The following is a 27,772-nucleotide window of genomic DNA, read 5'->3' as shown; positions in this document are numbered from 1 at the left end:
AAAAAAATTATAACAATCTGGCAAAACCAAACTGTATTTAACGCACCCTCCCACCCACCCACCCAGAAAATAAAATAAATTCTATATATGTGAATTGTTGCAGTCGCTGTAAAAATGTACATTGCGGTGAAAACTGTCAAGAAGAAGGCTCCTGTAACAGAGGATATGTATGACGCTTGTTTTTAACATCCATTCAGGGGAAAAAAAGAAAAGTCAGAAATAAAATATACTCACTCTCTGCAAAAAAATACAATTATGACCGGGTATTTGAGGAGGAAAACATAACGATAAAAAAGGTACATCGTGTCAACTCACTTTTAATTTTTAGCCACATTTAAAATCTTAAAAATATTCATAAAAAGGCAAAAATTCTCAGTCCCCAAAAATATTGTGTCATAGACTAAGGAAGAAATATCTTCAACCTGAAACACTGCCCTTCCACCTTTTTTGTACACAATTGGCAAAAATATATAGATATATATTAACAGCAATAACTTACCATTGTTTTTAATTTATTCATTTATTGACTTCTAAGATTTATGTTGCATCTCCCATAGGAAGAAAGCTTCAGTTCTTATTTATACATCACAAAAATATTTAAATAAAAAATAAAAACTTCTAAAACCCCAACGCCGTAGTCCTGCCTCACTCTCTCCTGTTCATGGCAGGTTCTCATTTTGGGGCAACTGATCAGAGCGTCAAAGACAAGAGAGACAGTATGGAGTCAAGGCTACATAAGGTCTAAACTGTTGTGGTTAATGTTCGTGCCCAGATCCTGGTTGTTGTTGTTGTTGTTACTGTTGTTATTAGTATTCCCACCCAAGATGTCCGACTGTCCGCCCTGCCCACTGTGCATACCAGTCATCCCGCTCAGCTGGGACATGATAGAGTTCTGTTCTGAGCTGAACTGACTGGGATCTACAGAACTACCTTGCTGCTGCTGTTGAGATAACGCTTGCTGCTGGGCTTGTGGAGGCTGGGGCGGTGCCATACTAGGGTGATGTTGGTTGAGGTGGCCCGGGTGTGGTGAGCCGGTCTGGGTCTGTGGGGAGATGCGGTGAGGTGAGGGCTGGGGCTGAGGTTGGGACGAGGGCTGCATGCGCGGGGACGGGCTGGAGTGCGAAGGCTGCGACTGCGGCCTCGGCGAGGGTTGAGGCGACCTGACCTGGCTGCTTAGCGACCCTCCTGGGCCCAGTTGATGGGGGTGGGGGGACTGCGCCATCTGCTGCTGCGGGCTCATGGGACTGCTGTGGTGGGCCGGAGAGCCCCCGCCCAGATGCTGCTGTTGCAGGAGCCTCTGGTGGATGTTCTGGTGAAGCATACTCTGGGCTGTCTGCGGTAGCTGGGGTCCACCGCCCCCTTCTCCTTGCTGCTGTTGCCCCTGTCCTGGTCCGCCTTGTCCGGGCTGAAGCGAAGGTCCTCCTGGTCCCCCACCGCCTCCGCCAGGTCCTCCGTCTCGTCCTTGAAGTCCACCCATTGAATTCTGCTGCTGCTGCTGCTGCTGTTGTTGTTGTTGTTGTTGTTGCTGCTGCTGCTGCTGCTGCTGCATCTGCATCTGATGCTGGAGCCTTTGCTGGAGCGCTGCAGCTACTTGTGACATGGTGTTGGGGTAGCCTTGCTGCTGTCCTGGCCCTCCCTGTGGCCCTCCTTGCTGCTGCTGGGGACCTCCCACAACTCCACCCCCAGGCTGGGGTTGAGATGAAGGGGGAATCCCTGGCTGACCCTGTCCAGGCTGCATGAAGCTCTGCTGACCTTGCTGCTGCTGGAACTGCTGTTGCTGCTGCTGCTGTTGTTGCTGTTGTTGTTGTTGTTGTTGTTGTTGCTGCTGCTGCTGCTGATGCTGCAACTGTCTCCTCATCAGCAGCTCTCTGAACTGTGGATTCATGGTGGTCATGTTGCCTTGCTGCCCTGCTTGCATTGCTCCCTGCTGTTGCTGCTGTTGTAATGCAGCCATTTGCTGTTGCTGTAGATTCCCAGGTAACATTGGGCGCTGCTGTTGCTGTTGTTGTTGTTGTTGCTGCTGCTGCTGCTGCTGCTGCTGTTGGAGTTGCTGAAGCTGAGCCATGGTGTGCATGTTCCCTCCCCCTGCTACACCCTGAGCCATATTCATCCCTGGCTGGCCTACCGGGTTCACATTAACCTGCTGCTGTCCTTCAACGTTAGCCAGCTGGTTAGCCCCAGGCAGACCTGGAGCAGCCCCTGGGAACCTCACACCTCCAGGACCCCCCTGTGGAGGCCCTGCTGCTCCTGCTGGGCCGCCCTGACCACCCTGATACCTGGCCGCTCTCTGTCTGATGAATGCAGCCATGAGCGTTGGGTTGGAACGAAGGATGTTGAGGACCTGCTGCTGCTGGAGGGGTGAGCTTGGGGAGCGCAGTGTTCTCAGCAGGTCCTGTAGCGCTGCCTGGGGCAGGTTTCCTGATGCAGCTACACTTGCAATTGAAGCAGGTAACCCTGCTGCACCTGCTGCTCCCATGGCCTGCATCAGCCCACGGTTTGCTGCTTGCGCTTGTTGCTGATTCATTTGCTGCTGCTGTTGCTGAGCAACTGCTGGCTGCTGCGGTCCTGCCATATGACCCATCATGCCCGGTCTTTGTTGTGGGTTCATGGTGGGTCCGCCAGCACCCCACTGCTGGTTTCCCGGCTGAGGTTGACCACCTCCCTGTTGGACTTGCTGGAGCTGCTGCTGAACTTGAGGAGGCAGCTGCGACTGAGGGCCGCCTTGCTGCATCCCTACCAGCATTCCCTGCTGCTGTTGGTCTAACATAGTCCTGCCAACAACTCCTTGAGCCTGGGGGGGCATGCCCTGGGGCCCAATGTGGGGCATGCCCATTTGGGCCTGGGTCTGGTGGTGAGGATGTGTGGGGATCATCCCCCCCTGTCCCATGCCGCGTATCTGGGCTTGTTGAGCCATCTGTCTCTGGGTCTCTGCTAGGCGCTGGATCTTGAGGGCCGTCTCTACAGCAGCCAGAGGGGGCCCTTGCTGCTGGCCTTGTCCAGGCATAGAGCCCTGGCCCTGGTTGGGTTGTTGCTGCTGCTGGGGTGGGGTGGCGGGACCCAGTCCAGGTTTGCCCATTGACTGGTGGAGAGGAGAGGCTCCGGGGGGTCTGGGGTTGTACGGAGGCAATCCACCAGGGTGCTGCTGCTGCTGCATTTGCTGGACGTTGGGAGGCTGCTGCTGGAGCTGTGGCACCATCTGCTGCTGAGGAGAGTTCATCATCCCCCCGCCCCCTCCTCCAGCCACCTGCTGGAACTGATGGAGATGGTGCTGAGGGGGCATGGTGCCACCTTGCTGCTGAACCTGCTGTTGCTGGCCTGGATTTCCCATTCCCCCCATACCAACTCCCTGCTGCTGAGGAAGTGCGGGCATGTTTCCCTGTGTGGGTGTCTGTGGGGTGGGAGGCTGAGTGCCCACAGATGTCGGCGTACCAGGACCAGTTGCTCCGTTGTTGGCTCCCGGAGAGGGCAGACCGTTTCCCCCGGGAGCCCCTCCAGGTGCGGCCTGGCCCACTCTCTGCATGCTGGCCATCCGCCTCCTAAGCATCTGGGCCTGCTGGAGCCTGTGCTGCAGCTGCTGCTGGCGGAGCTTGTGCTTGATGTTTAGGCAGAACGGGACCGGGCACTTGTTCTCCTGACAATGCTTAGCATGGTAGCAACACAAGGCGATGAGCTGCTTGCAGATGGGGCAGCCACCGTTGGTTTTTCTCTTGCAGCTTTTTGTGTGCTGGACAACACGCTTCATCTTCTGGCAGGACGGCAGAGAGCAGTTTGCATTTCGACACTGGCAGGCGTGGACGAGGGACTGGATGCAGCGCTGGATGCTGAGGCGTCGAGAGTCTCCTGGGCTCTGAGTGGTAGCAGCAGCCGAATTGCTGCTCTCGTCATCCAAACCAAGGCCTAACTTCTCCATCTTGTGCACGTGGGTCTTGATGTTGTAACATGTGATGCAGAGATCATAATCCTGTAGGAGATGGTAGAATTAAAGTTAGTTAGTACAGTTTAAAAGGCTTCAAAGCAATATGTGGACAGTTACAGACTATATTTTAAAACCTATACAGTTTCTTTCATAATTGGATTTGACCACAATCAGAGCCACCAAAACAACTGTTCCCAATCTCACCTCACAGACGGTGCAGTGGAAACGAGTTTCCACGTGGTGTTTGCACTCGTTACAGGTGTAGACAAAGCGGTCCTGGCTTTGATTGTGCAACTCCACCAACATGCACATGGAGCTCCACTTGGACCTCCTCAGCGAGCTAAATTCCAGGTGTTTGTCCCGGGCTATTGTCAGGAAAGCATCACGGCCATCCATTAGGTCACATGCCATCAGGCCATCCGGGTCTACTATAGGGGGCAAGGCATTCGACATGGGGCCTGCGATAAGCCGGATCACAAAGAATACCTAGCACATGGAAAAAGAGGAGTGAGCAAATCGGGAATGGGAAAATGTGGTCTTTTGATATTTATTCAGCTTAACCCAGTCAATGATTGAGTTAGCTTTCAGTCCACTCAATCAGCAAGTCATTTTAGAGTGATAAAATGCAGGCATTTTAATAGAGTGTGTGAAATGATGGCAATGTGACATTTATTTGTCTCATACCTCTTTGTGTTTCTCCATAGTGGCATACAGTTTTTGTGAAAGGTCATTGGAGACATTAGGCATCCCTGGCTTCTTCTTATTGGCACGGCTCAGGCTGCTCTTGTTCTTACTCGTCTTCTTGTTGTTCTTCTTCTTTGCGTTTTTACTGTCCCCTTTTGTGTCCTGCACAAGAAAGGAAAGGGCCATCAGTGAGCACACACACATATAGCAGCAACAACAACAACACAAATCAATGATAAATATAGACTCCTCAGGAGCATATTATATATCATAGCATTCTTACATCAATGCTCTCATTGGAAGTGCTGTTCTCCTCCCTTTTCCTCTCCTCCTCCTCTTGCTCCAGCTCTTTGATGCTCTCCTCCAGCACATTGGGCCAAAAGTCGCCCTCAAAGTAAGGCAACTCCTTGGCACTGGTCAAACGATCCTCTGTCGCCTGCTTGAAAACATCCTTTTGGGGTAAATTGAAAATAAAAGTTATTGTTTTGCATGGATGGCATCCAAGTCATTACAATCAGCTATACCATTACATGTATTGATGTTAATCTTTATCGCTGTACAACACCCACTGTTGATAGCAAATATAGCCGTGGGGTTATTCACGTATGTCAGTTAAAGAAAAGGTCTCTGACACTCAAAGAAATTCAGTCATCTTGAAAGAAAACATTTGAATTCTGTCACTATACCTTGTAATCATGCACTATCCGCTCTGCCAAAGCTTTGTCTAACATCTTCCTGTACCACTCCTGGAGACGTTTGGGCTTTGGGATCTTCTGATCCATAGGGTGACAGTGGAAGATGTAGTCGTCCCCTTCACTAGGCGGGCAGGCCCAGATGTGGCCAGTGACGTAGCTGAGGACGACACACGAGACCAAATTATGTACAAGACAAAGGCAAATGGACGTTATGGGACATGTCAGGATTAATGTCATAAGATTACACAAATACGCATGACCATAACAAGTGTCTTTCTTTGGGCAAAAACTCACCCAAGCCTCTTGACATACTCCAAGTAGCCCAAGAGGACTTCATGGTACACCGCCGTTCTTAGACTGCGAGGTCGGAAGAAGTGCACACTGTCCAGGTAGGAGATGTAAACTCGCCTGAGAGGGAATGAAAGAGGAAATATAAAATGTATCACAACAGATGTAATAGAACTCATTGGAAACACAAAGCACTTGGTAGAATGATGTTTCCAGAATGGTGATGTCCTCACCTTTGGTTGGGCTGAGGGCAGTCAGATCCATACTCTTGGACGTGCATACCAAAGAAGCAGACTTCTGCTCCGTCAACGTCCTCAAACGCAAACAGGGCTTTCGTCCTGTAGGGGAAAGACTCCGACATCTCCCCGCTGTCCACAAACCTGGAGAGAAAGACATGAGTCAAAATGACTGATTGTAGAATAGAAGGAAGAAGAAAACATTTCTGTATTCATTCTGTTAAAAAAATGTTTTGTTTTTTTAAATCGAATGTAATACTCTTAAAAAAGGGAAATACTTTGTTCATCCTTCATTAAACTGAAAATGATCATATAGGTTTATACAAACAAATGCATTTGAAACCAAACTACATAGGCATCTCACACTGTGGATGGTAAGAGAAAGATGTGTTCATGTGTACATCCAACAATGTGTTTTGTTCTTTTTACCTGGACTTCATGCCTGGCTTAACCTCCACCACTTTGTCAGACACGTGGACCACGCGGATGGTGACTTCTCCAGACTCAGGATGGCTTATGCGCTTCAGGTAGTCGTTCACCCTCGTCTCTAGGTAATAGCCCAACTTTGTCTGGGGCAATCCTGTGTGGGGGGAGAGCAGGGCAAAGCATTTTTTAAATATCACTTTAGTTCACTTGACAACTCCCATTATTTGTTCTCATTTTAATGCTCTTATCACACCCATTCTAATTATGATATTTATACACTGAATTAGAATGATGTCTACACCATTGTAATTCAGTGTATTTCTTCTAAAATATCATAATTTGCTCTTCAGTGCAAATAACAATATAGACCCCCCCCCCATGCACCCCACCCCTAGAACAGCATTCACAAACATATTGGAACTTATTTCTTTTTATTTAAAAACCAAACCATAAAACAACATAGGGTATATAAAACAAATTAGTATTAAGGCTAAATGAAACTGGTTGTTGTAGGCCTAAATGTTTTAGGAGTCTTTCATCCACGGCTTATTTCAGACTGTGTGTGGAGTGGACACACTATGCCTGCGTGCAGGTGGTTGCCATGGTGCTGCTGCAGCCGAGGCTTCATAAGGGAACATTAAAGTGAAAATGAATGACTGGCGGCTGCCACTAACATTCATGGAGGTTTTGGTGTGCGCGCAGGGTTATAAGTAGGACTTTTGCAAATGACAGGCTTTCTTTTCTGTTCTTTTCCGCGTAGTCCCCGAGTCACACACGGAAGACTAGTGAAGCTCGCGCAGCTGAGCTAGGAAGTGCTAGGTTTCGGTTTCTGCTTCAAAATAAAAGTCAGAATTGACTTGACGTTTCGCCAGTTAAATGATTTTAATTTGAAATTACGCTGTAAGACATGTTCCGTTTGAATTGACAGTAACTTAAATGCGAGCCATATGTATAGTTTTTGGTGTTTCAGTTGTTCTAGCATTACTAGTTGATACAACAGCATTGCTGTTACAGCATGTGAAAAAACCACAACGTTTGCAAGGCCATGACGTTAATCGCGCGATAAAATTGACGCCGTTAAAATGGGTTTGCGTTAACGCCGTTAATAACGCGTTAAACTGACAGCACTAATATATATATATATATATATATATATATGTGTGTGTGTGTAGGGGACCAAGTTAGCTAAAATAAACTGAACTACAACTTTTTTTTTTGGTACTGATTTTATGTTATTCTTTTACTGCAGTTTCGAGTAAGTAAAGGGGGACAAAATCATATCAATGTTTGACAGCAGTCTCATATGAATAGGTCAAATGAAAGTTGACCACACGTTCAGCACACCCTTTTCCTGTATGAAAGGCATGTACAAGCACAAAACAAAACATTCGGATTAAATAGGTTACAACCACAAAAAGCATTGCCACTTACTTTTGGCAGAATATTTGTTCTCCTTCCTCGTCTTTCCTGCTTTCTTTAAACAGCTGTCACATACAAAACTAGAAAAAAAAAAGAGGTTGAGTCAGTGGAATTACATTAAAAACCATCATAGGGACAATAAGAACGACTGGAAGTAGAAATTGCTACTCACCCCATTGGCCAGATTGTATCATTGTGCAAAACACAAATCTGATGCATCCTGCGCCCACAGTCCATACATTCTACAAGCCTGAAAAGAGACGGATGGAGATACAAATTACACACTGAAGCCTTTGAAAAAATAATTTTATAATTTTTTTTGCTCAATGCTAAGACTGAGATTTGGTCAGCGGTTAACTTACAATTCAGGGTCCAGTGTGTCATTCTTCTTCTTCTCAAACTGCTCCTTGTTAATCGATCTGAAATGATTAGAGACAGTATGTCAATGTGTAGCACAAAAGAAATTGTCAAGATAAGATAGCAATATAATAGATCAAATTCATATAGAGCTTTTCCCAGAGTTCAAAGACGCTTAAACAGAAGTTGAGTACAGGTTTCATCAACTTTGCCTGCTGTAAAAGTTAAGTTATGATTTTGAGATAAGTTAGAAACTGTTAGAAAAATGCGTAGTTAATCCTATCAGGAGTGTGGCTGGGAGAGGAAAAGAGCTAGCTAGTTAGTTCATGGAGATTGAACATTACGTTTCGAAATGCCAGGATGATCACTTTTCAAATAAATCAGTTTTTTAACTGGACTTTTTCTTGCTTATTGAATGGACAAATACTCACGTCTGTGGCTGGGTCGGGTCGTCTCCCAGGGAAACCGTCTCTCCCTGGATCTCGTTGAAGCACTTCTCGCAGAAGTGGTACCTGTCAGCAACAAGCCGCATTGTTGGTGATCTAAACCGTTTTCCCCCACAGCATAGTCAGTCACAGACAGCGCACGGGAGAGGGAGGCGGGTGCAGTCGCCCATTGGTACAGGACAAGGGCAAGGCAGGGTGCCACAAGATGAGCAAGCAGGAAGCAGGAGCGCAGCAGGGAGTCATCATCGCAACAGCCAGTCATGAGTTTGAGGAGTGAGGGGATGGGTTTGGAGGTGCATGGTTGGTCAAGGCAAAAGCAAGCCAATGTTGAGAGCACACAGCCATTGGAACGGGAGGACAGACACAGTCATATGGACCAGGGACAAGACAAAGACAAACACACAAGCAGAGAGCCGAGAGCAAAGCACAGGTTAGACATTAGGACATGAGCCGAGCAGAGCAACAGAACCAGCGTCAGAGCTAGCAGAGCAACAGGGACTAAACATGAGGAGGGAACTGGAGCAGGAAGTTGCAGCGCAGGACGTATTACAGAGAGACGCTGAACAACTATGAACAATAAGCGCACACAACTCTGCTCAGCGGTTCACTCATTCAAGCGGTTCATTTTAAAGTCGGTCCTTTCACATTCCAGTAAAGTTTTCAAGGATGTGCAAGACGACTGAAGACAGTAAGATGGAGAAAAAAAAAATAAGAGGAAGTGTGGACATATCTACAGAAGAACTATGATGCGAAAACAGCAAAATAAAATAGTATTTTTTTGCATTATTTCTGATTGTTCCAAAAAAGGAAACAGCCATTGACTGTGCCTTAAGGGAGGCTTTGTCTGTTCAGATCTCTGGTGTAAACAGTACACCAAGAGTTACCTCTTTGGATGAGGTGTTGTTAATAGATTAGTTAAATGACACCAAGAAAAGCAGTAGGAATGTGAGGGGAGGACCGACTGTCAAAATACAAGTGCATTAATGAAGGTTTAAAAATGGGAAACGTGAAGTGACGGGAAGCGTTCAGGGAAACAAATGTCATCAGATCAACACTTTTGATAAAAAACATCTCCCATCTAGCCCATTTTCTCAGGGAGCACAATACAATACAATTCAATTCAATTCTTTTTCATTTCTGTTTAACTCTTTTCCAATATCTCTACTATGAACTCTTCCTCTTTGACTGACACATCCATCCAATCTAGTCATCCTGCCCTAACCTTTATTTCACGGGTTTCACTCCCTTCATACCTGTTCTGGTAGCTGAAGTAAGCAGCGTCTCGGGGAATAGTGCACAGCTGCTTTCCGTAGCAGCACAGTGTCTGAGGTGAGAACTCCAGCTGATGGGCGGAAAAAAAGTGGGAAAATATTAATATTATAATAATATGAATCTCTATTAACTGAAGTCAGACACACACACATTGGCTAAACGATGTTCAACACAAACACAACAGGACAGTGCAAGTTCTACAATGTGAGATGAACCTACATCCACAATTAAGCTGGAAAACCTCCACAGTTGGGTGGAGCTGATCTGTTTTTTAAAAAGATTCCAGCAAATATCAAACAAGTAAAAGCTATTTTTTCTTTGTCTCGCTGTCAAAAGTAAGCCTTCAGTCAGCCTCTGGTTGTAAAGGGACAATCTGTTTCACTATTTGTCTGCAAAACCAAAAATAGTAGAGTCTACAGAGAGCTGAAATGTGATATGATAGTGGTATGACCGAGGCCAAATTTAGCTATGAACCATCTCCACGGCTTCCATTTTCAGATGTGAATGACGGGATCTAATTTCACCATCTGAAACATACTCAAAACATTCATACACACCACCTTAACTCGAAATAGTAAATACATTATCAACAAACATGACTTCACACATTCTATACCTCCTAGCTAGGCTAAGTTCACCAGGGGCTAAGGAAAACCAAAACTAAAATTGGCATTACTATTCAGCCTGTAACTTTATAAAGTGAAGTTTTGATGTGGTAAATAGAGCGGTCCTACAGGACACAGTGTATTGATTAGTGCAATTGGACATAAGGGAAAATCAGCCCATGTAAGGCAGGCTTCATCTAGAAATGTGTCTCACCTTCCTCCCACAACAGTAGCCAAGGCTCTGCATGACAGGATCAATCTCCTGCTCAAAAACCTCCGCCAGCTTGGAGCAGAACTTGTAGACTCTAGATGTTTTGCGGTTGTACAGCCAGGCGTTGTTGAACATCAGCCAGATGTCATCCACATACTGCCAGGGATCCTGGTACTGACCTACAACCGAAACAAAGCAATGGGTGAGACCAGCTCCACATTAAAGAGAGTTGGCTCAGTGGAACATTGTCTATTAATTGGCTGTTGAAGTGGTCTCTATTTTATTTTTGATTATATCTTATAGCTCAATCTGGTGATTGGTGATATGAAGCAGCAAGTACTAACCTGTGTCCAGCTTCCGCTTGATAGTAGACAAGTCCATGGGGGTTTTCACAATGTCAAAGTAGTCCTGAAAGAGCACAATGAGCACATATTTAAGATTAGGAGAGGGGTTGCAAATTAGTCTCGACTAAAAAACCTGTATGCATGGCATCTATTTTATATTTTATATGAAACAATGTACAATGTATTTGTTGCTCAATAAATTCCTAAATTAAATAAAAATGTATCCCATTAGCCGTTAAAGGTTTCGTCCTGGTTTTTGTGAGTTAATCTTTAAAACAACGAAGCGAGACGTAGGAAATCAACATTCTGGTAAATATAGCGAGGGCAACGGGTGCTAAGAGATGTTTGTGAGGGAACTACACCAAAGACCATACAGACATTGCAGACAGTGACAGGGACAATGAGGTTTATACAAAGCACAGGAACAAGTGCATCTTAACCCTAGCAGGGATACATACAGGTATACACAGCAGCTGTGGGTCTACAGGCATTCTGAACGGCAGAGACTCTGGATCTTGTCTGTACAGAGATTCCAGCGTGGGCATCAGGGCCTGGCGAAGCTCTTCTGGCTTGAAGACTGAAGAAATAGAAATCGGAGAGAAGAACAGGAATGTAAGATTTATCGAAAAAACTTCAATTACACATTTTGATTCAATTGAAAAAAAAACAATAATAATGTTTGGGTATGAGGAAATGATGGGAAGGTGAATATAAGTGCTGAACTTCTCCTTACTCTTCTTCTTCACTTGGGCCTGTGTTGAAGCTGCATCCGACGACTCCTCTTCATCTTTCACTTCCTTCTTCACCTCCGGTTTCCTGTCTTCCATTTTCACGCTCACAGTCGACATTGTTGTTGTTGACGACGAGGAAGTCTCCATGGAGGCCCCTTTACCTCCCTCTCCAGAACACTCCTCTTTCTTCATCTCTATCTTTACAGGCTTTTCCTCCATTTTGATGTGGCTTTGTTTCCCTCCTTTGGAGCAGCTGCCAGGGTCGCTCTCCTCATCATCATCATCATCATCATCCTGCTGCTGCTTGATCTCCATCTTGGGGTCGAGGTTGGCGGCTGAAGTGTTGGACTGTGGCTGCTGGGACGAGGTGTCCAGGCTGCTGACAGAGGCTGGCGTATGGGCCTGACTGTCCGCGGGGAATGAACCCTTTTGGGACAGCTGGAGACGGACATGGATACAAAGTCAGGTGTGTCGAAAAGGTAAATAAGATATTGTGATGCGAGACAATTAAAAGGTGGAGTCAGCAATTCACTTGTGGAGTCAACAATGCTTGTTGTCAAAATCAATGTTTGTCAAAATCAATGAATACCTATCAGTTCAGTGCAGAAACATATCAGGTGTTAATACACAACCCGGGCTCTGTGAATTAGTATGTAAACCAAAGTGGGCACCATAGCTAGCAACATGCCTGTGTACAGAGTCTAGGCTGTGTATTAGCACAAGATTTATTTGCCAGGCCACACAGTACGGACAGGTAGCGGATCATGAGGAGATATTGATTGATTTCACAGGCAACAAGCACTCTCCAGAATCGCTGGTTCCGCCTTTAAATGAAGGGATACACTGAAGAGGTTTTTAATAGCTCAAAAGGTAAAGCATGAGACAAACCCAAACACCCACAACACAGTTTAGTCATGGATAAGGCAACAGTAAATTGTTTGGTTTCATGACAAAGACTCTATATTTTAAGCAATATAAGTAGAAGCAGGAGATTAAAATAAACCTTAAAGGACATGAGTTACTGCTCAAGGATTAATAGCATCTGTGAAATAAGATGAACTCAATCAGTCTCAAGTGTTATTATGTTTAAACATGTAAAAGGCTAAATCTGACTGACCGGAGTGCGTGGCAGCTGAGCACTGTGCGGGGTTGAGCTGGAGGCCAGTCCGGGGTGAGATGGAGTGGTGGAACCAGCCTGCCCCATGTGCTGCTGCTGTTGGAGGGACTTGTTGGAGCCGGGGCCCTGGCCATGCTGGTTCTGCTGGGGGACTGAAGGGGGGGCCAGCTGTGGAGCATTGGGGGTGTGTGGCTGTGGGGTCTGGGAGCCGGCTAGTCTGGGGGGCGTTTGGTGAGGAGTAGGAGATCGGCTGTGAGCAGGGGAGGGCGAGCTGCCGCCGCGCATGGCTGACAAATGGGGGATGGAGTTGGGTTGCTGGTTTGTGTTAGATGACGTCATTGAGGAAGCAGCTGAGTTGGGACCCCCACCACCTACGCTCTGCGGACCCATGGGCCCCACTGAGGACACGCTGCCGGGACCACTGACTGAACCTGGACCAGCTAGAGGACTAGCGACTGGAAGAGAGGGAGGAGTGCCCATCTGTGCCTTAGGAAAGAAGAGCATGAGGGTAGAGAGAGGGGTGACAGACATGAAGAGGGTCAATTACAGGTATAGTTCAAGAAGAAAAGTATCCTTGTATGATATGGGATCATTTTACAATCACTGCTTTAAAAAAACAGCAGAATCTGTGCGCTTCAGAATCAATCTTAATCTCTGTTATGGCTTAAGTGTAACATGTCACAGATCTACTATGATATGCTTGACTAACAGTAAATCTAACTTGAAGCCACCTCACCTGTGCCATGCCTGCCTGTGCTCCAGGTTGAGCCATTCCAGACTGAGCTGATCCAACTCCTGGTCCTGGGCCAGGAAACTGTCCCTGGGACAGATACGGGTTCTGAAGTTGGTTAACATTGGGCTGCCCCATCCTGGGTCCGACCATCCCCATCTAAAAACGGGAAATGTCATAAAAGAGCAAGGGTTAATGCTTATACAACTTTTTCTGCCAAGCTAGTATATTCAATCCATTAAAAGTGTGTTTTGTTATACACCTGTCCTGAAAAGAGTTCAAATGATACCCTCTGCTAGCTACTGCAGAGTTCTTAATTATAGTATTGGAATATTAAAAACAAAACTATGTGACACATGGTGTGTTCAGTACTGACCTGGTTGCCAGATGCTCCCATAGGGAGAGGAGGTGTGGACCTCTGGCCAAGAGACTGCATTCCCATCTGATTAAACTGATTCATACCTGACAAAACACAGATTGTTATGATACAACACTTAACATGTCATATTGTATTTTGTTCTTAAATAGTTCCCATACATACTATACAGGTTTATTATGTTCTGTAATAGTGTAAAAAATAGCACAAGCCTCTACAGCTTTCAGTATTTGACTTCCATAACATGTTGGGCTGTTGCAACAAATGTGTCAAATGTTGGTCCGATCATAAGCTAAAGAATCAAAATAAGGTGTCCACGTTCCCAGTGGTTCTTTACCTGGGCCTTGCATCCTGTTGACCATCTGATTTGGTCCAGTTGGTCGCACCATTGACGGGTCAGGGAGTGGGCCATCTGTAAAAACAGAGACAGGAGATTAAGAAAATCAATTTGTCATCTGTGCAGAGGAGAGCAAGAAATGGAAATGCCACAACCAAGTATGTATGGAGAGGTTAGACTCTGGAATGTTTCTTCTGTTTGTTTTGTCAGGATATAGAAGTGGCATTGGGGTTTGTGTGGTCAAAAATAAGCTAACATAGACACCTGGAAATGACACTATAAAAAATTCCGTACGACAGTTCATTTATAATGTGAACTCTGTGAGCATGACGAGACACAAGCTACTCCATTCGGATATGTGTTGTATATACAAAACAATATATAAATGTCAAAATGTAACATTGCACATTAAATGATCAGTCACACAAACTGACTTGTTGGCAGTCCAGTGGGGGGCTGACCCATGCTGGCAGTCCCGATGCCCAGACCCTGCTTCTGTAGCCGGGTCCTCCTCTTCTCCTCCAGCTCCTTCTGAATCTTATAGATCTTCTCCGCTAACAGGTGATAGTACTCAGCCTGGCAAAAAAAAGGGTAACAAAATAAGGAAAACTTGTTAAATGTGTAAAGGCTTTGAAAATGGAAAAGTAGTAGAATAAAGGAGTTGAAATAAACTACAGTTAAACTTTTATAATGGACCTCTACCAAGAATGAAACAGCATGAAACTGCTGCAGTAAACTTAATATTCACTAATCAGTCTCATACTCTCTAGGTTTTCACCAACGACCCCTCAATGGCACATGCATTGAGATTTGACAAACAAGCAAACTTTCCAACAATTTCCCCTTCTTTTTCAAATGAACACGGTGAGCTAGAGGAGAGAACAACTTACTCTACTGTTTGCTGACTCATACATGTCTCCCTCGACCTTTCTGGCATAGGCCACCAGGTTCTCCATCCGGCGGTCCTTGAGAGCAGCAGGGTCCGGAGTGGGGAAGATGGCTTGGACACTATGGGTGAGAGAACAGACCAAGAGGAAAGAAAAAGGAGGAAGAAGAGGGGAATTTTTTTTGTTATTATTAGCTCCTTTTTTATTTTTATTTTTTTCACATTTATGTTGTTATGGTTTCTAAACCCAAAGTCCTTTTCAAAGAGTTTCGGTGTGGGTGCCGGTCTGTGTTGTAGCCCGGCTAGTGGCACACTACCCACGGTTTGTACATGTGTGTTTGGTAAGTGCCAGTTCACAGTCATAACCCTGCTGTTTATCATGGTTAAATTCAAATAATTTTTGGTCCTAAACAAAATAAATCAAACTCTGAATGTTGTGTAATTATCAGTGTGCACGTGTGTTACGATGACTGCCACAGAAGAGGAATAATTCCCCTTGTTCATGTACCATCTCATCTCCCCGCCAGTGCTTGATAACTATCATTGATCTGTGAGAGCCACAAACTGCGGTTATGGTCAGACAGCTTAGCTGAAGTTTCTAATCCAAGAAGACAAGCAATCTTGTTTTGAGCAGAAATAGTGTTTTTGTTTTGTACACACAATAAGCATATTGCTGCAGAAATGACCAACAGGACTGTCAATCAAATGTACAGTGTAAACAAAACATTTAGTTTGGGGTTTTTCCTTTCATACTTACAGTTTGTGTACCAAGTGGTTTCGTAGGTCCTGTGTGATGTCTTCATGCCAACTTTTCCTCATGCCTGAGGAAGAGGGAGGGCCTGCTGTGGGCATGGAGCCGACCCCACTGGCATCATTCATCATACTGGGAGAGATAGGAGGGCATCATTCCAATGATTTAAAGTTCTGATGCAGGTCTGTCTAAAATGCTAAAAGTCTAAGGCATCTAAGCTCTGATAGGTGCTTCAAATCAAGGGACCCACCAGAAGGCAAGTTATGGTGTTTGTGTTCCTTGTTACCTTTGGCTGTTCACATTGAGGTGCATCATGGTATCTTGCAGCAGGCTGGCTTGTGTGGGAGCTCCCACGCCTCCGTTGACTCCCATAGGATTTGCACCTGTGCATAGAAAAGACAAGACATTATAAGTTTGCATTTTATTTTAACCTTATTTTCTACTCTGCCCAATTTTGCACTAGTGGTAAACATTTCCATGGTAACAGTGGGCTCCACCAATCAGAGACGTCACAGAGAAGCTCTAGGAACATGGGTGGTGTAGTTCTGCTCCCAGAGTTCGCGAATAAACGAGGTTGATATCATGCGAACTTGTGTCACGTGCTACGATTGAACGACGTGTACGACGTGAACATGCAACCTAACTCACCCATTGGGTTGAGAGATCTCATGCCAGGCTGGCCTTGCAGACCTTGGTTGGGCATATTGGACGTGGCAGTCTGAGCCTGGATCTGGTTGCCCTGGTAGGTGAGGCCCAGGGCTGCATAGGCTCTTTCTATGGAGCTGGGGTCGATCTGGCTCGGAGGGTTGATGTTTGAAGCACTTGACGGGCCACCAGGCAATGCCCCCAGAGAGCTGCCCAGACCTGCCCCGGCAACACTAAGTAGAGCTGTGAGGACACAAGAGAAGAGGTGGTTAATAATAATCTAATCCATTTAGGAAATTATTGAGAATAAAAAACAAAACAAAAAATAAAATTGAAAGCTTATGAACCATTTGTCGGACATTCATGCAAAACTCCAAAAATGCATGCTGCATATCAAATGACTGTTAAGTACACATGGATTATGTTTAGCAAACTAATACTGCCAAGGCTGCAGGTTTCAATCCAGCAACATATTTGGTCAATCTCAAAGTAAGGTCAAACCGATGTAACAATGACACAATATGATAATATCATTGTGTAGTTTTAACAAAAGGAATGTTCAAGTAGATACAGGTCAGATACAGACACTCACACTGCGGGTTCCTCTTGTCCCCGGCATTCTTCAGCGGCAGGCAGACAGGACAGTCATGCCGCGTGCAGTTCTTCCAGTGGGAGATGATCTGCCTCGATGATGCACAGTGAGCAACTGAGGGTGAAACAGGGCAAGAAGAAGAAGACGGGAAGCGTTGGCGAACACAGAGGTGTATGAGGGAGGGGAGAGCGGCAGAAAAACAAGGATGAAACAAAGTGGGGAAAAAAGATAAATTAGAAATCCTAAAAATCTACCAACAAGTATTGTCCGTTTAGCATCAACCTTTTATAGCTTATGCATGTCACGCTGTTCCATTAACATTCACTTGGCAAATCAGTGCAAAACAACTGAACCTCATCTCGGAGCTTCATTGTAATGAAGGAATATGGCAAATGGATCAGTTTTTGGACAACAATGGAGATCTGTAGCAATATCAAAGTGGGTCATCAGCAAACCATATTTGTTAATTGGATACAAACCTGATGGCAGTTATATGAATTATTTGTTGATTATAATAAAAAAGATAAAATAACTATTGATTTATCCTTGATAACACCTGAATCTCTCTGTAACAAACCCTGCCTGACAAACACAGAGACACATCATAACCATCCAGTGTGCAGGAGCATGCAGCGTCCCTTCTACTCACCCTGACAGGACTTGCCGGCCTGGCAGTGAGTCATGTGGTTGAGGACGTTCTTCATGGTGCGGCAGTGGGGTAGGTTGCACTGGCGCACTTCACCGTTGGCCTGCTCCCGCCGCTGGCACTTGTGCGCGTGGAGCAGGAGCACCAGTTGCTGCTGGATGAGCTTGCGCTTCTCGGGGTCTGCGGTGGGCGGTGCTCCGGCGGCTGCGGATGCTGCAGAGACCTGGGCACTGGGACCCACCAGACCGGCCTGAGCGTTGGGCACCATCCCCGGGGCCCCTCCCACAGGTGCACCAGAGGGACCGCCCACACCTGCCTGTGACTGCTGGGAGCCCTGTTGAAATGGAAGGAATGAGAAGAGGTGCCATGGTTGAGAAAGTCGTAGTGAATATATAGGAAATAGGGAGACTTAAGATGGTAACAGAGAGCAGGGTAGGGAGCGGAAGGAGGGTGGTGGGGTTTTTTTTTTGGGGGGGGCGGGGGGGGGTTCCCCAATGGGAGGGAAGAGGTGTTTTTATTTCTTAAAGGGATAGTTCAGTATTATTGAAGTGGTGTTGTATGAGGTACTTATGCATAGTTAGTCTATTACCTTATGGAGAGCAAGATCAGTGCGCTCACTATAAGGACTTTTGGGGAGACGGTGCTGTAGCAGAAGTCAACAATGTACTGTTGCAGACAGGGTCAGCAGAAAAACTTTTTCGTTTGACCACATATATAAATGCTTACATAAAAAGTAAATATCCATTCACTTGTACACTAAATGTAGTATTTTTTCCGACTGCTTTAGTTTCTGCCAGACAGACGTTTATTTTTGCACTTTTTTCAAGCGCAATTCGGCCATGTATTCCTACACCAACTCATGCTGGTGGGGTACAGTGTATCAATCCGCCATTCAGCTGTTCTACTCAGAGCTATGGGACTTGGTGTAGTAATAGCTTAACGAACTACGCTTGAAAAAGTGCAAAAATAAACTGCTTTCTGGCGGCAAACTAAAGCAGGGAAAAAAATCCTACAGTTAGCGTAAAATTGAGCAGATATTCATTTTTTAGTTGACTGTGCTGATCTCCATCTCAATAGGGTAACAGACCAAATATGCATAAGTACCTCATATAACCCCACTTCAATAATCCTGAACTATCCCTTTAATCCTGCCAAATTGGTAAAATAACTATTGGACATCTTATTCTTACATCTGAAACAAACACTTTTTCGGTCGAATTGTATGCATGTCCTACCATGGTAGCCATTCCTTGCATGGGCTGGTTCTTCTTGTCCACATTGAACTGGGCCAGGCTGTTCGTCATGGGACCTTTGTTCTGGAGCTGAGGGCCCAGCCCTGTGCCTCCCAGACCTTGATTCCCCTGCCCTGCATACGGACCTCCAAAAGGGCCCCCAGGGTTCCCCATCATCCCCATCTGGGAGGGAGGGAGGAAAAGGAGGACAGCCAGAAAGTTGGTGAGAATGATGGAAAGATATGGAGAGTAAGAGTAGAGAGTGATGTAGGATGCATCAGGTAAAGTAAGACAAAATGTCAGCGGCGTAGTTGCAAGCACAATTCTCTAACCCAACCCGAGACAGCATTTGATTTTAACATGTAACGGTATTTTGTTTTCTGGCAGCCTAATCTTCTGAGCATGAGCTTTGCATATTTCCTCACATCATGAACTCCATCAAAGTTAAACAGTGTTAGAAAATGTGTTGGGGGCACCCGTGGTGTAGTGGTTAGAGCGTGGTTTTCACTGGTCACCAGTGCAACTGAAATGTATCACTTCATATTAAATGTAATATTGGGTGCACCCAAAATATATGCCGGTGTGCACCCAGAGGAAAAAGTCAGTCTGCAGCCCGGAACTACCGAATGAAGATTTTTTTTTTAAATCACTTAACCAGATAACAGCTTTAATTCATGTGTAAATAAAATATTAGAAAACCACTTTAAAAACAAATGCAAACCAAATGTAGCAACAGCATCCATTAAAATGTGTAACAGCGATCTGAACTTAATGGTTCCCTTTTTCTCCCTACACTGTCAATCACAATCACCAATGGTATCTTCCCTCTGCTCTTAATTCTGTCCAATCCTCACTATTCCTAACTGGAAACATCTCTCACTGCTTTTGATCTCTATGGCTGAATCAAACAAGCGTCTTCACACATTCATTCAGCAGCAGCAGCCTGCCACTGCAACGTCTTTACTGTCACTCCTGTGGGATTGTGGATCACACAAGCAGAGCCGTTTTCTGCCAATTCAGTTCAGTTCATGGCATGACGTTGTGCATCGCTCATTGCTCAAAAAATTTTATAAAAATAGGGGTGAGTAATCAGACCGATAATCGGCAGCAGCCGATATCTGCCATTCGATTAAAAAAAATGAATAATAATGTCTGCAGACACTGTAGGCAGCCCTGTCAGTGTGGCTGCTGTGGCGCTATGTTCTTGCTTTGTACATTTTTAACCTACCAATATTTCCCTTAATTAATTAATTACAGATTGCTGGAGATTCCGAAGTCATTCATGGCAATATTTTACAGAGCCAACGCCAGGGAAAGCCAAGTGCATTTTTATTTTAAAAAATTCTGTTTTTTTTATTAAACAAATGCTGATTTTAAGTTAAATTTTTTTCTTCTTTCTTTGTTATTATAATTAAACTGTTGTCTTTTATAAAAATAAACGTGATATCAGCAGTATATGGCCATCGGGAGAACTGCTCTCTAAATATCAGCATCAGCCATTGAAAACCCATATCGTTATAACAGTAGTTATAATAGATACGGTCGTAGACCCAGATCTGTACTTTGACGTTGTACAAACATCCCTTTCTGAGTAAGTAGCCAAACTAGAGCCAGCACTTAAGTTAAAGACAAAACAGCAAAATTGAATAGGTTTTGCACATACTGTAAACATATAGCTTGACATACGATCAATTATTACTAAATGATTACAAATGTATCAAAATCTAAAGCCCCACTGACGCATAGCATTTACAGCCTTCTTTGTAGATAAATCCCATCAGATTTTCTTACCTTGTTCATTGCTCCAGGTTGCTGGCCTCTCATCCCCGCCTGGCCCCCGGCTCCCTGCTGCTGTAGAGTCTCAGCCAACATGGTGCTGTTGCCACCCATTCCCTGATTCCCAAAGCCCATCCTGGGGGAGCCATTCATCACCTGGCTCCCAATCATGCCTGGTTGCTGCTGTCCGTTATTGCCTTTCTGCTGCGCTGCCATCATGGCCCTGTTCATGCCGCCCATCATTCCAGCGTTCTGCTGCTGCATCATGCTGGCCTGCTGCTGAGGGGAGAGGTGCTGCTGCCCCTGGCCCATCATCTGTTGAGGCCCCTGGCCAGGAGATGCCTTCATGTTGGCCAAGTGTTGCCCCATGGTGGTGGGGCCTCCTGGGCTGCCCATGGCTCCTTGGTGCCCCTGTGGGGTCGAGGTGGGTGCCCCTGCACGCAAAAGCTCCGAGAGCTGTTTGTGCTTGGCCACGGCATCCTGACCTCCACCGACACCCCCAGGACCCCCTCCAGGGCCAAGCCCAAGACCCATTCCTCCTGGCCCCCCAGGTCCTCCCAGTGTCGTGTGTAACTGGCTGAGGTCCCCACCGTTGACCAGGCCTGGTTCATTAGAGCTGATGAGCTCGTCTGGGAGATCATGCTCCAAGTCAAACAGTGAGCCGAAATCTAAAATGGAGAAGAAATACAAAGTTTAGAAGAGGGGACAGTGAGATGGTAGACAGCAAACAGGTGAGAGCAAAAGCCATGTTAAGCTGATATAATCCTTTATTTTTCAGCATGAGTGAGTGAAAATGCAATTGCATGATTGACATTAAAAAATTATGACCAATTTTCTTCCATCAGAACTTAATAACATGCAATCAAGCACAACATAGCTGAGCAGTGAACTACAAGTAAGATGTGTGACGCTGCCCGCACAAGGTATATGCACACGCCCACCCTGACCAGTAAAGTGATTCGACATGTTGCCAAGACAGGTTTGTACAGACAAGGTGACAAATGGACCATTTCATAGAAGTAACGCCACAAAGTGGGGCAAAGTGGGCAGAGACGCACACTCACCATGTAATACCTATATTCACAGAGTTCAACAGTGTAACATTTTAAGTAATTTATTAGCTAAAATCAATATCCTCATTCATAAATATGTCCTCATTGGTGTAAAATCACCTCTGCCAATAATCTGAATAATCCTCCTGAGCGGAGCATTACAAATATTAATATTACATTTTGTCCATTAAGCGGGCAAGTCTTATGGAGGAATCCATGTTGGTTGGAATGTCATCAGGTGCATTGTTTAAAATTTAGAATTGTTCTTGTCCTTGAAGGCCACTGTAGCTTCTGTTATTATTCAAAAGTGGTGGGGTTACCCAGGGAGCGTTGCATTCTAGAACTTTCTAGAACTTTCTTGATGATGTCACATTACACAGTGTCCCTTTAAGGGTCAGATTAAGTGCACCATGAAGACTTTTGGCTTAGGTCACTCATGATGGCCAATTATTATTTTATTTTTAATTGTGTTACATGTTGATGCCTTAAACAATTGATCTAGAATGCACAATCAGCAGTGCAGCCCTGACCTGTACTCAACTTGATCTGAAAATGAATTAATTGAAATCCTAAGCACCACACTTAATTATTCTTTCAGTAGGCTTTTTGGGGGTAATACAAAAAAAACAAGTAGGCTAATAGTATAGAAAAACACATTTCAATTCATAGGGCTATGCTACGCTTTTTTTTTTTGTCAAATTAACCATACACACTCAGCATGGCAGTTTCACAGATAATCTGGAAAGACAATACATTTGAGTGCATAAAATGCATCTCTACAGATCTTTTTTCATGACAGCACTGCGCTGCACTGATCGTCAAAATATAGCATGCAAGGTAACATAAATGATGGCAATGTCTGGGTGATTTAACAGTAGAAGTCCCTTTTCCCCAGATACTGACTGCCACTGTCAACCTTAGCGGGCTTGACAGTCTAAAATGCAGCTGCTTGTGGTTAAATGATTGAGTGGATGATTTAAGTGGTGAAATCTGGGTGACTATTCCGTGCTTAGAGCAGAATTTGCTAGCTAACTTGACTCGCTGGTTAATATCGCAGAGGCTGGGCATGGCGTTGTCCATGCTCCACAATTTGGTTCACAGGCCACTACTCCAGCTGCTGTCACACGCCATCCACAACAACAAAAAAACACACACACCAACAACGACAAATTAACAATCATTCAGACCCATGGGCCTACATTTAGCCTGGTCTCCCACTAGGATATCCCCACCACCGTCGGCAGCCAATGCCTCCACTAACCCTATCCACGGCGGCTAACGTTAGTTGGGAAAAGGGTCCGAGTTATGATGGGGCAAACACAACAGACTGTTTCAGACGTTAGAAGCCATAAAACTCAATTAACACAACGGGGGAAGCTACAGCTGACTATCAATGTGGTACAGCTGTGAGACACAGACAACTTTATCATAAGTTGGCTTGGCATTGAGCTTATTATCAGCCGGGCTAAAGTAGCCATTAGACACGGGACCGTCAGTTGAGTACCCGCATTCAGTTAGCTAGCCTAGCGTTAGCCCGCTGGCTAACTGAGCTACCTCCGGCTAAAATGGATGTTAGCATGCGAGCTAGCTGGGAGAGCTCCTCTTCACGTCCGACACACACACTCACTACTAGCAGGCTAACATTAGCGAGCTACGACAAAAACAGAGGAGTAATCCCGCGTCTTCCTCCTATCCCAAGTTAACCCAAGCCGCCCATAAATGACAAAATGAACTAATAACACCGTCACAAATGATATCTTTGAACAATACTTGCCATTTCCATCGCTGGCGGAGGCGGAAAGTGCCGGAGAGGAGAGTTTAGGCCTCTTGGCTGAAGGCGGGCCAGAGTCCAGAACGTTCTCGGCCATATTTTTTCGAAATAAAAATATATAAAGTATCCACAATTGCAGACGTTTTCACGCCCTTAGAAGCTCATTCCTTTTCGTTTCCAATATTGCGACTTTTCCCCCTCCTTTTGGGGGACTAAGAGGGGGAAAGTCCCGTGTGCGAATTACTCCTCTTTCCCTGGGTTCGCCTCTCGATTTCAGCCTCGGCGTATATCAACCCCCCTCCCTCCCTCGTCGGATTTTTTGTTCTTTATAAATTTCTGCCAGCGGAGGAGGAGGGGGTCGGTGAAAGTAAAGAGGGAGACACACGCAGCGGCTTCCCTCTAAACTTACACGGCCCCTTTGGATGTAAATAAAGCGTCCCCGGGTCTCTCTCCCATGGTTGCATCCGTCATTTCAACCCCCTTTCCAGCGGAGTCTGGATGGAGATAATGTCGGGCAGAAAAGGCTTGTTTGCCTGCGAAGTGATGATGGTGCTGCTGGTGGCAGCGGGTAAGGATGAGGGGATGCAAATAAAAAAAATAAAGCTGACAAATGTACAGCTGCAATGCTGGATAAAGTATAATGGTTATTATATATGCTGTGAGTGTAAAAGAAAAAAGAAAGAAAAGTTATTAATTACGAAATTCATCTATGCAGCCACCTGAATTTACACATGCTGTTTGGCGAGGTTTACATGCAAAAAATAAAGTTGGATTATGTTAAACACTTTTCCTAATTGCAAATTATCTATTTGTTAATTGCTTTTGCAGCCACAATAGCTCAATTAAACAGTCACTTCAAGTGCAGAAGAACAAGGTAGATTTACAAACACTTTGTGCATAACTGGAAAGATAGAGGCTATAGAATGGAAAGATAGAGGCTATAGAATGTAATATCTCAATAATAAACATTCACAAGTCTAAATTAAAGATCCAATCCTGTCATATTTATTTTGATTTGATCGCTTTCTCCTAAGCAAATGGTTGCATGCAAATCCTCTATCAATACAGCACATATGGCACTCTGAGCCTGTATGTGTTGCTCGCTCCATGGCCTGTCTCACTCAGTGAAAACAATATTCTCTCTTGTTCATGCACCAAAGCAGTCCTCAGCCTTATCTCTGTCACTTGTTGAGTTCTAGTAGTTCAGCCAAAAGTAAATATATTGCTGGAGTCCAAAGCCGTATTTCTTCTTTTATGGAGAACACTAAATAATTCAGTTCAACAAAAGAGTTCAAAATCGTCCCATATAACCTATGAAGTTTCCTACTTCATAGCAAATTATCGGTTTAAAATGCCACCATTTTCTTCTCAACCTACACCAGCTGTTACAGTGATCACAGCTCAATATGGATGAATAGCTATTCGGTTTCTCTCTTATTCAGTAGGTAAATCTTAAACCACCAGGCTCTAAATGTTTCCCAAAACATCCTCCAAAACAAATACAAGTTTAAGATTTAACTTTGAGTGTCACATTTTCTGTATATGCTTCATCTGTTTGTTCCACAAATTCTTTGTCATGACACTATGCCGAAACATGTCATTTTTAAATTACTTTACAGTTACATCAAATGGAAAAATGTGTCTATGGTCAGCATGCGTTTAAGTTTTTTAAACTTCAATATCTACATGATTCGACAATAAAGATTTGTGAATGTGAAATGTGTTTGTCCACTTAGTAGCCTTTATTCCTGATGACTGGCCAATGGGACAAAGGCCGTTTGTAACGGGAGAATTCATAAGTTTTTCCATGCTCTATAGGTTGAGAGAGATATATACACTCAACAAAAATATAAACGCAACACTTTTGTTTTTGCTCCCATTTTTCATGAGATGGACTTAAAGATCTAAAATTCATTCCAGATACACAATATTACCATTTCTCTCAAACATTGTTCACAAATCTGTCTAAATGTGTGATAGTGAGCACTTCTGCTTTGCTGAGATAATCCATCCCACCTCACAGGTGTGCCACATCAAGATGCTGATCTGACATCATGATTAGTGCACAGGTGTGCCTTAGACTGTCCACAATAAAAGGTCACCCTGAAATGTGCAGTTTTGTCTTACAGCAAAATGCCACAGATGCCACAAGCATTGAGGGAGCGTGCAATTGGCATGCTGACAGCAGGAATGTCAACCAGATCTGTTTCTCGTGCATTGAATGTTCATTTCTCCACCATAAGCCGTCTCCAAAGGCGTTTCAGAGAATATGGCAGTACATCCAACCGGCCTCACAACCGCAGACCACGTGTAACCACACCAGCCCAGGACCTCCACATCCAGCAGGTTCACCTCCAAGATCGTCTGAGACCAGCCACTGAGACAGCTGCTGAAACAATTGGTTTGCATAACCAAACAATTTCTGCACAAACTGTCAGAAACCGTCTCAGGGAAGCTCAACTGCATGCTCGTCGTCCTCATCGGGGTCTTGACCTGACTCCAGCTCGTCGCCGTAACAGACTTGAGTGGGCAAATGCTCACATTCGATGGCGTCTGGCACGTTGGAGAGGTGTTCTCTTCACGGATGAATCTCGGTTTACATTGTTCAGGGCAGATGGCAGACAGCGTGTGTGGCGTCGTGTGGGTGAGCGCTTTGCTGATGTCAATGTTGTGGATCGAGTGGCCCATGGTGGTGGTGGGGTTATGGTATGGGCAGGCATCTGTTATGGACGAAGAACACAGGTGCATTTTATTGATGGCATTTTGAATGCACAGAGATACCGTGATGAGATCCTGAGGCCCATTGTTGTGCCATACATCCATGAACATCACCTCACGTTTCAGCAAGATAATGCACGGCCCCATGTTGCAAGGATCTGTACACAATTCTTGGAAGCTGAAAATGTCCCAGTTCTTGCATGGCCAGCATACTCACCGGACATGTCACCCATTGAGCATGTTTGGGATGTGCTTGACCGGCGTATACAACAGCGTGCACCACTTCCCACTAATATCCAGCAACTTCGCACAGCCATTGAAGAGGAGTGGACCAACATTCCACAGGCCACAATTGACAATCTGATAAACTCTATGCGAAGAAGATGTGTTGCACTGCATGAGGCAAATGGTGGTCACACCAGATACTGACTGGTTCTGAGTCCCCAGACCCCCAATAAAGCAAAAAAATGTACATTTCAGAGTGGCCTTTTATTGTGGACAGTCTAAGGCACACCTGTGCACTAATCATGATGTCAGATCAGCATCTTGATGTGACACACCTGTGAGGTGGGATGGATTATCTCAGCAAAGCAGAAGTGCTCACTATCACACATTTAGACAGATTTGTGAACAATGTTTGAGAGAAATGGTAATATTGTGTATCTGGAATGAATTTTAGATCTTTAAGTCCATCTCATGAAAAATGGGAGCAAAAACAAAAGTGTTGCGTTTATATTTTTGTTGAGTGTAGATAGGACACAGGGAAGAGAGGAGGAAGACATGCATCAGAGAGCCACCCCGGCCGCTGCAACAAATAGGAATGCACTGCAGGTGAGCTACTGGTGGTGCCCTAAACTGTTGGTCTTTTTTAAACTGTTCAATAAGGGCATTTGGGAATGCATTCTGTAATCATATTGAAAGTGAACTCAAAAGTAAGACTGCAAAGTCTGGTGACAAATGAAAAATAACAACATTTTCAAATCTATAAATATCCTCAGCACATGGCTACAAGGCCCAAGGTCCTCTGTCTATAGATCATAAATGTATCTTAATAAAGTAAAAACTTTAGTTGTAACTATATAACAATCAGAAGTCTATCTAAATATCTCACAAAACAATCTCATCGATCTTCCAGCCAATCTTGAACTGTGTTGCTGCAGGCGACCGTATGCTATTGGCCCGTCCCATCCACTGAACTTCTTTATTGCTATCAAATAAAATGGTATTCCTCTGCATGAAATAATCTATACGAAAGCTTCATCAAACCTTTGCTATTAATTACCACATCAGTGAACCATGAAAGTTGAGGGCAATACCATAAATGCATGTGTTGAGTTAAACCCTGGCACACAGGTATCTTACCCAGTCACAGGAGCAGGAACATGGCAGTATTAAGCCACTAGGGGGTCCCAGGGGCAAATATCTACTATGCCCCCAACTCTGCCAGTGATCAGATGAGAGTGTTACCTACTTTGTAGCAAAGCAAAGTTACCATAGTGTAGTGAGTGTATTT

General features: G+C 44.9%; 1 protein-coding gene across 2 annotated transcripts; it reads right to left on the bottom strand.

Moving 5' to 3' along the window:
* Positions 1-69: 69 nt before the first annotated feature.
* ep300a (EP300 lysine acetyltransferase a) lies at positions 70-23,800 on the bottom strand. Of its 2 annotated transcripts, none has more exons than XM_080049224.1 (31): positions 23,545-23,800; positions 20,734-21,386; positions 18,946-19,125; positions 17,714-18,044; positions 17,059-17,178; positions 16,476-16,715; positions 16,114-16,210; positions 15,834-15,959; positions 15,081-15,198; positions 14,625-14,766; positions 14,191-14,265; positions 13,854-13,939; positions 13,484-13,636; positions 12,748-13,233; positions 11,633-12,068; positions 11,358-11,476; positions 10,900-10,963; positions 10,559-10,734; positions 9,721-9,809; positions 8,453-8,533; positions 8,027-8,083; positions 7,837-7,914; positions 7,677-7,744; positions 6,249-6,399; positions 5,817-5,963; positions 5,590-5,703; positions 5,287-5,452; positions 4,884-5,051; positions 4,601-4,762; positions 4,121-4,402; positions 70-3,961 (listed from the first exon to the last, which is right to left on the bottom strand). In XM_080049224.1, the coding sequence occupies exons 1-31, from the start codon at positions 23,636-23,638 to the stop codon at positions 731-733; spliced, it is 8,490 nt and encodes a 2,829-aa protein (XP_079905350.1). In that variant the 5' UTR covers positions 23,639-23,800; the 3' UTR covers positions 70-730. The 2 variants fall into 2 exon arrangements, with proteins under 2 accessions (XP_079905350.1, XP_079905351.1); XM_080049225.1 differs by having other exon boundaries at positions 17,065-17,178.
* Between the last annotated feature and the right edge of the window lie 3,972 nt (positions 23,801-27,772).

This window comes from Ammodytes marinus, assembly GCF_949987685.1.
Source record: "Ammodytes marinus genome assembly, chromosome: 20".
Taxonomy (NCBI): Eukaryota; Metazoa; Chordata; class Actinopteri; order Uranoscopiformes; family Ammodytidae; genus Ammodytes; species Ammodytes marinus.
Note: the sequence above shows the minus strand (reverse complement) of the source record. Positions and strands in the feature narration are given on the sequence as shown.